Source organism: Tribolium castaneum, chromosome 7 (assembly GCF_031307605.1).
Source record: "Tribolium castaneum strain GA2 chromosome 7, icTriCast1.1, whole genome shotgun sequence".
Lineage (NCBI taxonomy): Eukaryota > Metazoa > Arthropoda > Insecta > Coleoptera > Tenebrionidae > Tribolium > Tribolium castaneum.
In genome coordinates, this window is record NC_087400.1 from 5156203 (window position 1) to 5169999 (window position 13797).

Consider the following 13797-nt stretch of genomic DNA (forward strand, 5'->3'; position numbering starts at 1 on the left):
ATTTTTTAATTTTATTTAATGTTTTGCACGTTTTTAGACCAAAACCAAAAAGATTTTGAACAATTTTAACTCTAACCAAACAGAAGAATCAACAAAAATAGACCGATAAAACAAAATTTTGTTAAAAAATTTCTTAAAACTGGCTAAGAATAGAGGTCTAATTTATTTTAGTTCGTTTTTAAACACGAAACTTATTTATTTTGCAATTATTTTGTGCTTATTTTACTTGATTTCGTTTGTTTTTGATGAAAAATAAGATGAAATATGACACAATTTATTCGAATAAAAAGTTGTTACTTTTTTCATGCTTTTAAACAAGTTTTCGATTTTTTAACTAAATAAACAGAGTTAATAATCTACTAATTAAATAAAAATTAAAAAATAATTGCTTCTTATTACCACGCTGTTGAAACAAAAGCGTAGATAATTATTTTGCAAAAAAATTAAAAAATTGGCCAAAAAATTGTGAAAGGATTTTATTAATCATAATTTTTTTATGGACTTAATAGTAACACATAATTGCCTGCTTCCATTCACAAAAATTAGTTATCGCCTCGTTATTTTTTAAGTTAAATATAGAAAACTTTGTACCAAATGAGTCAATACATTTTTTTAGATTTTCATAATTACAAATCCAGTGCAATCTCGCAGTTTCAATTAAACGACTCACATTTCCGAAAAAACAAAAAGCTTTCTGAAACGCTGTATTCAAATAGTTGGAAGTAAATAATACTGTTCTACATCGAAAGCATTTTCTTGGTATTACAAGGAGTTTGTTTGTCATTTACTTCTCTTTGCGTAGTCCTATGACCAAGTTTTCTTCCAACAAGCCAAAATTGAACAATAGGCAAATTAAAATTAAAATTTTTACTTTTTTGATAAAAAAGAAGTTTTCTCTCAAAGTTGTAAAAATTTGGTATCCAAATTCATCATATTCAGATAAAAAAATAATTTTAAATTGCTATTATAATCAGTTATTGTTCGCTGTTTATTATAAACCCGGCGCATCCACCATTTTTATTATTAGAACAAAACTTTCTAAATATAATCATACTGTGTTTTCGAACACATTTGTTCTAAATCCAAACAGTTTTTAAACTGATGGAATTATATAATTACTTATTCCTTCAAAAATACTTCAAAAATCAACTCGTAATAACACTTTTTATTGCTTTTTTTGCTATTTTTTCAAACTCCTAATTAAGACTTTTGAACTTCGACAGTTGTCCAAATTTATGTGCTGCTACAACGTTTATCGACTCGATTTTTTCATTAGCCGGTCGATAAAACCCTTCATTCGCTACATAATTTTACATAAATAGCTCTGTTTTTCACTCTGATTTATATCAAACTCGAACCGTTCCAAAAAACAGTACATCACGAAATTATTTAAAGATTTGTTTTAGAACACACATTATGCCACAACTCTCATGCATATAAATAAGACATAAAACACGACCTGATACGAATTTACTTATAAACCATTTTCTGTAACCTGTTTGGGTAAAAGAGACATAATCTGTTTATGCATAATCGATTCAAATTATTACTGAAATTTTTCCCCAAACGAATTGGCTTAACTTTATCGAGCAGTTTTAGTTTCGTGATATTAGAGCTCAAACTGTAACTGAAACTCCACGGCTTGGTTAAGATTTCAGCAAGGTCGTTATTTTAACGATTATTATTACATCAGCTCACGAGATAAAGTGTTAATGTTGTTATTTCCAATCTTATACAGGGTGTTAGCAATATTTCGTATGCGAATTTGTCATAATTTTTGTCGATATTTTCAGAACGGTTAGTCGTAGCGACCTGATTCTTGCAAATTCGGATTCCGCCGATCATTCTACGTTAGAGACACTCAATTGCCATGACCCCAAATAGAAGGAAAATAATGAAGACTATTTGGTTTCGATAACTTTTGGCACGGCTAAATTTTTGCCGATGTTTGCAGAACGGTTAGTCGTAGTGACTTGATTCTTGCAAATTTGGATTCCGCCGGTCATTCCACATTAGAAACACTTAATTCTAAGGCCATGACCCCAAATAGAAGAAAAATAATGAAGACTATTTGCTTTCGATAAATTTTGGCACGGCTAAATTTTTGTCGATATTTTTAGAACGGTTAGTTGTAGCGATCTGATTCTAGCAAATTTGGATTCCGCCGATTATTCTACGTTAGAAACACTCAATTCTAAGAGCATAACCCCAAATAGAAGGAAAATAATGAAGACTATTTGGTTTCGATAAATTTTGGCACGACTAAATTTTTATTGATATTTTCAGAACGGTTAGTCGTAGCGACTTGATTCTTGCAAATTTGGATTTCGACGATCATTTTACGTTAGAAACATTTAATTCTAAGGCCATAACCCCAAATAGAAGAAAAATAATGAAGAATATTTGGTTTCGATAAATTTTGACAAGGCAAAATTTTTGCCGATATTTTCAGCACGGTTAGTCGTAGCGACTTGATTCTTGCAAATTTGAATTCCGCCAATCATTCTACGTTAGAAACATTTAATTCTAAGACCATAATCCCAAATAAAAGGAAAATAATGAAGACTATTTGGTTTCGATAAATTTTGGCACGGCTAAATTTTTGCTGATATTTTCAGAACGGTTAGTCGTAGCGAACCTGTTGAGAGCCACTGTGTGGCTTATGGTATTTTATTAATAGTTATTTTTTTATTAAAAAAAAGGAGATGTTGGCGCATGGGCGTTTTGAGAATTTTTTAAAATTGCGGCTAACACGTTCTTTTGTGTGGGAGGTTCAAATCCCGGTCCTGGCAAAAAAATTTTTGGTTTTTTTTTTCATAAAATTTAATAACAAAAAACAAAATGAAATAGAAGAATAACGTAGTGGACCAAGACGTTAATTTACCTCTGCTGTTTTGTCAATAATATTAAAATTTACGCTAATTTTTCTATTTTCAATTCTAGTTCAGCGGTTCTCAAAATTTGGAACTTTAATTTTAGAATAATTTTTTGAAAAAACTGCATTTTTGATTTACATAAATTTTGCATAATCGATTTGTCTTGCCATTTTCTATTTACCTTTAAATTTTTGCTAAACCATTCACTAACTGTACTTTAAAAAGTTAATCAGAAACCTTTACGTCTCGATTTTAATTTCAAATTTAAATTACTTCCGGAATAAATTGTTGAGTTGCAAGAAAACCTAGGTAGGGCTTGACAATTTCCTTCCCTCCCGAATAGTATAAATTAATTCGGTACACGTTTGGTTGAATGGGAAATAAGCCGGGCAAATAATAATTATGGAAATCATGCATTGCCTGAAAATGCGGCCTTTTGCCTCACTAAAACTACTACAGCCTTGTGATAAATTAGCTTTAGCGTTTATGAAGGGATCTGTGGGCTTAGCCATGATTTGGGTATGATACACGGATTTTCATTTAATTTTGTTTGCACTCGGGGTGGATTTTTTCGCACTGGCTTCGCGTTTATTTAAAGGAGCAATCTCGTTCGTGGCGGCTTTGTCCGGCCGTATTTTTTCGAATCTATATCCAATTCTAAATTTTCCTCTATTCCAATCACCATTACGCTGATTCTTCTATCCCTATTGTAATTGGTGCCCTTTCAAGTAAACGAACCCATCTTATACAAACATCAATTTCTTGTTAAATTGCCCATCAATTTAGAAAGAGTTCAATTCGCCGGAAAGTGACAGACTTGCATCGCCACAAAGTGTGAAAATCTAAAATAAAAAACGAAAATTTGAGCGGAAAGTTCGAGAGTTATAATTAGAAATGTGATAAAGATACGAATTAGAAAAGTGGGCACGTTTTTACGAGACGAGTTCATTCGAGCGATAGCATAATGCGGTTTGGCCATTTAAAGAATTGGAACGTTTGATAAGTGCGATTATTTTTGGAGAATCTTTGACCCAAATTATTGAGTTTTGCTGAATTTTATTAATCCACTCCAAACAAAAGGATTATGTGAATTTTACTAAAAAGCAACGCTATTTTTAATAAAAGCGCGGAATGTTATGAGATTTTATGTGTTTTACATTTGCGTTTGCAAATAGAGCTAAATGTGCAGGAAAGAATTACTACATGTGTGAACAAATGGATGCGGTTTTTGCTTAAACTATTTTAATTTAATTAAAAAAACCTACAATGTTCTTCTGTTGATTTCATTCAAAATTAAAAAAAAATAAAGAAAAAATGTGAGACAAAATAAAAGTTTAAAATTGTTTTAGATATAGTTTACGATAATTTTTTTGCATTATGTTTATATCTTACTATTAAGAATTTAATGCTCTGTATTTTTTTTATTTAAAATTCATTGCTATGAATACTTAGACAATAATTTGAACGACATTTCATACAAGGGCCTTTAGATATCCAGATTTATCAAGAAGAAATATACAAGGTGAGTCTGTTAAAAGTGTATTTTAACTACACAGTGTGGAATTTTTAACTGGTATAAAATTCATAACTTGGATGTAAATAATTTTTGTCAAAATTCCAAAAAATCGCTTTTTTTTTGCCCATCATTTGGTGGATATGGTTTTTGTTTATCTGCTGTTAAAATTGCACAGCCACCTCTAACTTTTTTTTTCAAATGTCAAGTGTCATTTCATGTGAAAGAGCACTTTGCAAGGAATACAACGCACTCTTTGTTTTTTAAATATTTTCAAGGCCTACGCGATAAAAAAATGAAAACCAATTTTTATAAATTCAAATTAGGCAAATCACACTAGAAATGTTGCAAAATGTTAGAAATTCATGCTACTATCATGATGTTATTTCCCAGGAGAGGAACAGTGCCCATTTTGAACAATCGTTGCATTAAATAATGTTCAACTTATTAAATTGGTATTTATTTTTCTTATCACGTAGGCTTTGAAAAAATTCAAAAAACAAATAGTGCGTTATAATGCTTGCAAAAAGGGCTTTTATACGAGGTGTCATTTGACATATCATTTAATTTGAAAAAAAAAGTTAAAGTTGGCTGTGCATTTCTGACAACAGATAAACAAAAACCATATGCTCCAAATAGTAGGCAAGGAAAAACAAAAATTGACATGTTTTGGAAATTTTCACCAAATTCGCCTAAATCAAAGTTATGAATTTTATTCGAGTTAAAAATTCCACGCTGTATATTTCAAAAACTGAAGACAATAACTCAGAATTTAGCGCCTGCTTTATATATTTTTTATATATTTATTATTATTTATTATTATTATTTTATATACTTATTATACTTTATATGTTTTTTGTTGGTAATATTTAAATCCTTTTATTTGATATCTAAATCCTAGAATATAAACGCTATTTTAAAACACGTTTCTCATAGCACCGTGTTTTAAATTAAAAACACTGTGTGCTTGTGTTTTTGCACAAAACAATTTATTCTTTAAACTTAATTATTTAAAAAAATGTAAAATTTAAGTAAACGTAATTTTATGGCTAGCCAGAATTTTTTTCTAAAGTATATTTTTTTCGAAATATTATTGATGAATGATTTGTTCGCTAGAAATCATAAAATTTCGACCAAAAACTGTAGCTACTTATACATAAATTTATGAATATAAATAATTTGATTAATACATATTATTATTTTGAGTTATATATTTAATAATATTTGATAATATATTCGATTTTTGAATGATTATTAACTTTTGAAGTAGTAGTAAAAAATTTTTTGGCGGTGCATTGTTGTTGCTCAAAATTTCTTTATATTTAAAATAGAAAAAAAATTATAACTTAACGCATTTTTCGGAAATATTATCCCTGTCACACCACACTTAAATATCACGTGCTGGTTACTGTACATGATTTGCACATTTATTTTTTTAACATTACAACATTTACGAATAGTTTATGTAACTTCTATCAGTGTTAAATAAATGATTGCCATTTTTTTAGTTTTTGCATTTTAGAATCGTTGATATACGTTATACAGTGTGTCTCTTTCAGAAATAAATTCACTATGTCTGTGTGAAGTAACGATCAAAATCCATTCAACTTCATACACGTTAACTAAACCACTTTTTTTTCAAATTTTGAAATATTAATAATTATGTTTTGAGTTTTAAAATTTAGAAATAAATCGGTAAAAAAAATTAATTAGTTATCAACAAAATTATGTTTTAAAAACTATTGGTTTGAAATTAAAACCTAATTGTAGCTCCTTTGCTTAGATTTGTTGTTTATTAAAACCGTGAAGACTACAAAAGAATCGATTAGTTCACCTTTGTTTATAAATAATTCAAAACTAAACCTCACAAAAGAAATTAATTTTTAATTCCATTCAAGAGAGAGGCACTTCAAACACACCGCTAAAAATTTTAATTGAACTAACAAAGTTATCTACTTGAACTGAAAATCTGTCGAGTTTTTCGCCGCACCTGAACCACCACCACACAAACAAAACGTGTTGTTCTTGAATTACAATAAGGCCACAAGTGCTCTTTTCACTGACTAAACTCAATTTTTCGCACTGAATTGCTACAAAGACGTGTTGCGTCCGATTTAATTAGAGATTATCTCAACTCAAAATGCAAATCCAAGCAATCAATAAACGCTAGACAGTAAAAAATGCAAATTTTTGAAAAGTCATCAAGGTCGCACTTCCCTTAGCCAGCGCATGCGTTTCCGTATAAATGCCTCACCAGGAAAGAATTTTACTGATTTGTTCGTCATCATGGCTCGAATTGAGGAGTGCAAACAAATTTTCCACAAGTTTAGTCGCGAGGGAAACAGCTATGACCGAAATTTGGAAAAGGTAATTGATTCGAGATACAGACGATTTAATTAGGGAATTTCAGGCCGAACTGGTGTCAGTCACTGATGGAAAATGCTCAGTTGAGGTAAAACTTGAAGATCAACACACGAATCAGTTCGGTTGGATGCACGGAGCTTTTGCTGCTACTTTGGTCGATTGTTGCACTTCTCTCGCTTTGTTTACCAAACATACCGGGTTTATTGCGTCCGTTGATATTCACATGAAGTAAGTTTTTTGCGATTGGAGACGGTTTAGCATTTTTTTCCCAGTTATTTGAAAGGTGCCAGAAAAGGGGACGAGATTGTGGTGGATTGTAACGTAGTTAAAATGGGCCTTACTTTAGCTTTCATTGAAGCTACAATAAAAAATAAGGCAAATGGTCATGTTTTAGTCAAAGCTACGCACACATTGTATTTATCGCAATAAAGGTAATTTAAGAAAACTGCAGTTTTTGTTTTTTCTCGACTGTCGAAGATATCAATATTTCTCCATTGTTACAAGAAGTTTAATTAAAAAAATGTTTTCTAAAGGAATAAATGAAGAAACTTTTTAGACTAACGCTTTTGGAATTAATCCATCTTTAAATATAAAGCTAAAAATTATCTCTATTTTATATTTAGACACCGGATTTTTGGGAGGTTAAAACACTTTTTGGGTGGAAATTAGGTTTTAAAACCTGGTAATTAATTCCTACAGCAGGAAAAATAAAAACTTAATGTAATAAATAAATTCCATTACAATTTTCTTTGATTCTATTGGACAAAAAAGCTGTTAATTAATCGTTGAACCTAAATATTGTTCTGAATAATAATTAATTCGTTTTTTAGTAAAAATTTATCTCAACCTAGAAAATGAACTCACTGTATGGGAATACAGAAATCAATATGAAATCTGCATTACCGATATTTTTTTACTAGATTTTTATATTTAATTTTTTTTGTACATTTTTTCTAATTTTTCTACAACTCTTGATATACTTTTTTTTAAATTTTCATTTTATTCACAGGTTTAATAACTTTAATAAGTGATAGGCCTATTATTTCTAACTTTGTTATGCTATTATTTGCTAAAATATCAAAGTAAGAAGAAAGTCATTTATAAAAGTGGTTTGACTAAAATAATGCTGTGCTTTTGTAAGAGCTCGTGAATTTTCAGAATTAAAAGACAATGTCACCTTAAAATAATTTAATCTACACGTGGCATTCCGAACTAAAAAGAAAAAATTAAAAAAATTATTTAACTAGAAAAGAGAAAAACTAATAATTTGTAACACTTACATTCTAAGTAAAAAAACAATACACTAAGAGTTTGAAAAGCTAACAAACTTAGAAAATGAAATACATTAAAAACCAGAAGACTGTGAGAGAAAAATTCTGCTGAATTAAGTAACTAAAAGAGTGATAAATAAAAAACTATAGAAGTGCAAAGTAAGAACATTAAGAAAATAGAAAACAGAAATTATAATTTCATATTTTTTTAATAAAAAATTATAAGTTAATAAAAAATAAACAAAAAATAAAAAAATTTAGAAAATAAAAATTAAATATGAGGAACATAATAGACTACAAAACTCAAACACTGAAAACGTGTAAAAAATAAAAAAAATCTCTAGATGTAAAATTAAAAAACTATTGAAGTCAGAAATCTGATAAACTGTTTTTTAACTATTCGTAAATACCAACTTAAAAAATTTAAAACATTCTATTTTAACACAAATTTAGAATATTTATAACATATTTAGAATACCAAAAGTCAATTTATGACGAATTTAGAAAAATAAAAATTGTGTTAAATTTTTACGTTTTTACTAAAATAGCACACAGCGTGTTAGGGAATGGTTTATCAAAAATTTAAAAGTAAATAGAGAATAGCAAGACAAATCCATTAAGTAAAATTTAGGTAAATCACAAATGCATACTTTTCCAAAAAAATTACTCTGAAATTAAAGTCCCAGATTTTGAGAACCGCTGAACTAGAATCATAAAAATTAACGTAAATTTTAATTTCATTGACAAAACAGGAAAATTAACTTGGTCTACTACGTAGTCCTTTTTTTTAATTTGTGTTTGTTTATTAAATTTTACAAAAAAAATTACAATTTTTTTTGCCAGGACTGGGATTCGAACCTCCCACACAAAAGAACGTGTTAGACACAATTTTGAAAAATTCTCAAAACGCCCATGCTCCACCATCTTCTTTTTTTAATGGAAAAATTTACTGCTAATAAACTATAAGCCACACAGTGGCTCTCAACAGGTGGGTTCATAAAAATTTCTGAAGAAAGAACGTACTTCTTGGAAAAATGATATAAGGGTTTTTAACTCGTTTGATCATGACAAAGTCACATACGAAATATTGCTAAGCCATTTCCTAACACCCTTTATATTTATTTCCAGTTTCAAAAAAAACTTTATATTCATCCTGGATATCACTTTTTTTATCAAAGGAATACTTCATAACTAATAAATTATTTGCATTCTTTTAAAATAGTGGAATACATTAACAATACTAGGAAAATTTGATAATGCCTGTAAAATAATTAATTAAGATTTTTTCTGAACATGAGGTCTTTACTTAGGGTAAATTAAATTTTAAAAACTCGTTGTTTTCTTCCATCGATTATACTAATTAATTACGTGTAGCGTGTGTTCAAACATTACGAGCACTTGAGGCGTTGCAATGCCTTCGCAAAATGTATCAAAACTATTTTACAAACACATCTCAACTAAGGGCTTCTCTCGTGTCGTTGATAAAGTAGGTACTATTTTTATAACAAAATTACCTCAAAATTTTTAGTCAAAATTGTCATTTATTGGTGATGGAAAATGTACCGCATTTTTAAAAATTGACGAAGCGCAAATTAACCACTTGGGTTATTTACATGGTGGTTTTTCTGCTACGTTAGTTGATTGTTTCTCGTCTTTGGCTCTTTTGACCAAATGTTCTGATGCTTTTGTGACCACAGATATGCATTTGAGGTAAGTAGGAACAATTTTGATTTGTTATTTGTTTGTTTGTAGTTATTTGAAAGGGGCCAAAGTTGGCCAAGAAATTGTAATTAATGGTTTTGTGGTAAAAATCGGGAAAAAATTGGCTTTCCTTGAAACCACAATTTGTGATAAAGATACGAATAAAATGCTTGTTAAAGGTACGCAAACGTCGTTTATAATCAATTAAAGTAATAAAATTAATTGCAATAGCTTGTTTTTTAATTTTTTAATTAATTCAAACGAGGTCGTAAAATTGTAATTAGGATTAAAAATGTGACATAACCCTTTTGACCCTCTTATTTCACCAGCAAACATCAACAAAGTTTTCATTTAGCCGCACCCTTGCTCTAATAATAAAAGTAAACCACTGCTGCCCTTCAGCAACCGACAAAGAGACATTAAATCGGTGATCAAATTGTTTTAAGTCCAAGCTTTATAAAATTAAGTTAATTCCATTCCAAGCCAACATTTTAGCAGTGTGTCAGATCACAAGCTCATTTAAAATTCATATTACCCTTATTTTCGTCTCTAATTTAAAATTTTATCAATTGTTAAAAAATTTACCGTCTTAAACAGTCACGCAAAATGCTCCATAACCACGTTATTTTTTATTTATTAGGTAAATTTGGCATTTTGATGTTTGTAACACTTTGCCAAAACATCAAAGCAGCGCAGACTTAAAAATTCCTCCCCAGCACTCCAGATATTTGCTAAAAAAATAAATCACACAAAAGTGAGCTTTTTAAATTAGCATCTGTTTTTTTTTTCTTAATTGCGGCGAAAAAAGGGAGAGTAACGCAAGCTGTGATGGTTTAATTGTTATTTATGACGCGCTCGAGATGAAATTATAAGATTAAGGGATGAATTTATTGGATTAGCAAAATTTTGCACGTTTTGTTTAGTCGCTGAGTGTAACAATTAAGTTTAGAATCTTGCGGATAATAGAGTGGAAGCTCGTAAATGTTAACAATACATGGTGAAGAGCACTCATATAAAGTAATGTTAAATCCCATCAAGTTCTCCTCAGGGGGCGAGAATTTTCACATCTCGGGAAGATATCTAGTTGTTATTGCACGGCATAAAGATCAAACTTGTAAATTTTATTTTATTAAATAAATGAAAATTTAAAATGTAGATTTCTAGTTATGAAAGTTTTCTTTGTAAATAAGCAAGTTTCCTGTTTTGTGCAACAAAGTTTTTTTTCCTACTTACGTATTTGCTCATAACCAAGCTGCAGAAATTATACCAATGCCACAAACGTCTCTAGTTATACTATACAGGATGTTTAGTTGTTACAAATTGTGTTTTTTAAGTAAAGCATCTGGAAGCCAAAACTGACTAACAACCTAATCCAAAAATCCATAATTAAACTTATTCTAGTTAAAATATTTAAATAAATTTGTATAAAACTTGCAGATACACATTATTTTTAGGTCTACAGGTTGTTTCAGAAATGAGCTACAATGCAAAATTATTTTTATTAATAATTTTTATGGTTTTTTGTCGCAAAAAGCAGATTTATAGAAGCGTTTATGCATTTAAATGCGTGATTAACTAATCACGTGACCAAATTGAACACATTTGATTAGTCTAATCGCGTTGTTAACTTTTAACAACGAATTAAAATTTAATGAAGCTTTCTGTAAACTGAGTTGGATAAAGATGTAACTTTTAATACTTATGTTTTTAAGTTAAACTTGTATTACTTGATTTTGCATTTTTTTTTCAAAAATCGATAACGTTTTCCTATTTTTAAATATTTTGAAATCGAATTTAAGCAAATTTTAGAGGTTTACTCCCTGTCTTGTATTAATTGTTTACTATTTTTGTATAACTATTTCAGAAAGATTAGAAAAAGTAAGCTAATTTTTTTCAATTTCGATTAATAAAATGTTTATTTTTAAGTTGAATCTTATTAATAAATCAATGGTTTAGTCAAAATTTTAAATAAAATAAATAAAAAAAATTATAAGTTCTTACAGCAACTTGACAATTCATACACCTATTGACTACACACTTAAATATAATAATATAAGGACCGGTGATTGGTCCATTCGCTTTGTTAACTTTTAACAACGAATTAAAGTTTAACAAAATTTTCTATCAACCGGCTCTAAGAGAATTAAAATTTAAATCTGAATTAAACTCATGTTTTTAAGTTTTTAACCTTTTGTATAAATATTTTTTTCTTTGAATTAGTGTTTTTAGTGTGATTTCGTTTAGCACAGATTTTTTTTACACAAAAACTCAGTTTATGCCAAAAATGCTAATAAGTTGCTGCCAAATTTTACTAAGAACTGAAATGACTTGCGAATAAATGTTCTAAAATAAGAACGGCATTAGATATATACATAAACGCATTATTATCATTTTATTACGGTAATTTTTCAAAAGAAATACACAAACAGACGTTCTTTTAAAAAAACTAATTCTAAAACAGAAAAATCCCTAGTAGCACTGTTTTACTGAGTTATGTTTCGGTTATATAAAGTTATATAACCGCAATACACAAATATAACTATTGGTTATGTTAGACTTAGCTTATATAACGGTTATCTAACCATAGCTATGTTTAGCATATATAACCATAGTTATATTACGGTTAGATAACCGTTATATGGCCCAAACTGGATTCAGGGTTAATAAGTTATCTAACCATGGTTATGTTGTATACAGCAAAGGTTATGTGACGGTTATATAACTGCTGTATATGTGATGCAGTTTATATATCAAAAAGCTTTTTATCTTTTTTTATTTAATTTTCTTTGTTTTCTTAAATTTATTACTAATTTTTTTTCTACAATTGAATATAACTAAAATTAATTAAATTAAGACTTGTGATATTATATTTGAGTATGACGTCATAACAAAAAATTTTTAATTGATGCTAACATTTTTTGTCCTCATTAGAACAGCCTTTTAGCTTCTAACACATCTCTTAAAAAATCAAATTAATTACTTTGGAAATTATTGTTAAAATAAATGAAAACCAATAAAAATCGTTTTACACCTTTAACACTAAAAATAAAAAAAATACAGTGCTTATCCTTGATAACATTATTACTAGCTATGTGTTAAACAATGTCTAACAGACTTCTTAATTGAGTTTGATTGGTCTGAGTTACTACTACAAACAAGGAGCTAACAAACTTTTTAAACTTTAGAGTTTTATATTTTGCTTATTTCAAATGAGAACCCTTATTTATTTTTACATCATTTGATACAAAGTTAATACCGAAAATTTTTTTTACCACAATCAAAAATCTTTTCTCTAAACGCATCGTAGAGTATAAATAATGGCCACAAAGTATTAAAAGACTACTAACTTAACTAATAAGTGTATAAATTAAAATTACTTACAAATAAAAAGTGTATTCTTTAATCTACGAACAATTATTATTATTATTTTATTATTATTATTATTATTATTATTATTATTATTATTATTATTACAATTATTGTAACAAAATAGAAAATTAATCCATAAACTAAATTTGGCATAAAGCTGCAAATAATCAAGGTATAGTTTCTACGCCAAGTGTTTCACAGTGTTGATAATAAACTAGATTTTATTTCCCGTTCAAACTTGGTACCTGTACTGTTTTCCAGCCGTAAAATACATTTAGCGCTGTAGTAAAAACTTTAGTAATATGTGAAATATTACAGTTCTATATTTAAAATTTGTCGGCCTGTTTGAAAATTTGGATGGATGGATTGTTTCAACGTGCCAACTCCAAAATATGATTTCAAATGAAATTCGCTTATTTATAACACATATCACAATTTAAATTTGGAACTTGGGCGAGTGCACTTTATAGTTTATGCAAAAAAATTAACTACGTAGTCAGTTTAATGTAAATAAGATTTTTAATTAAGCTAAAAAACGCCAAACCCCTCTGTCACCACTGTCACAAGAAACCGTTATCGTTAAAAATGATGTGCAAACAAAACCCTTCAATTTCACTCAGCCTTCCCTCTATAAAATTAAATGCAGCCCGACTTTGACTTCGCATTTAGCTAATTTAATAATTTGACAAAAACTGTGGGTTAT

At 28.6% G+C, this 13797-nt stretch overlaps 2 protein-coding genes across 3 annotated transcripts in view; one reads left to right on the plus strand and one right to left on the minus strand.

Annotated features, from left to right (window-relative positions):
• Positions 1–13797, minus strand: part of PKr-B (neuromedin-U receptor 2-like) — a 44558-nt gene that overhangs the window by 30515 nt on the left and 246 nt on the right. The window lies entirely within an intron of this gene.
• LOC657079 (acyl-coenzyme A thioesterase 13) lies at positions 6612–7198 on the plus strand. The gene is made up of 3 exons (XM_963559.4): positions 6612–6756; positions 6800–6981; positions 7026–7198. The coding sequence occupies exons 1-3, from the start codon at positions 6619–6621 to the stop codon at positions 7180–7182; spliced, it is 477 nt and encodes a 158-aa protein (XP_968652.2). The 5' UTR covers positions 6612–6618; the 3' UTR covers positions 7183–7198.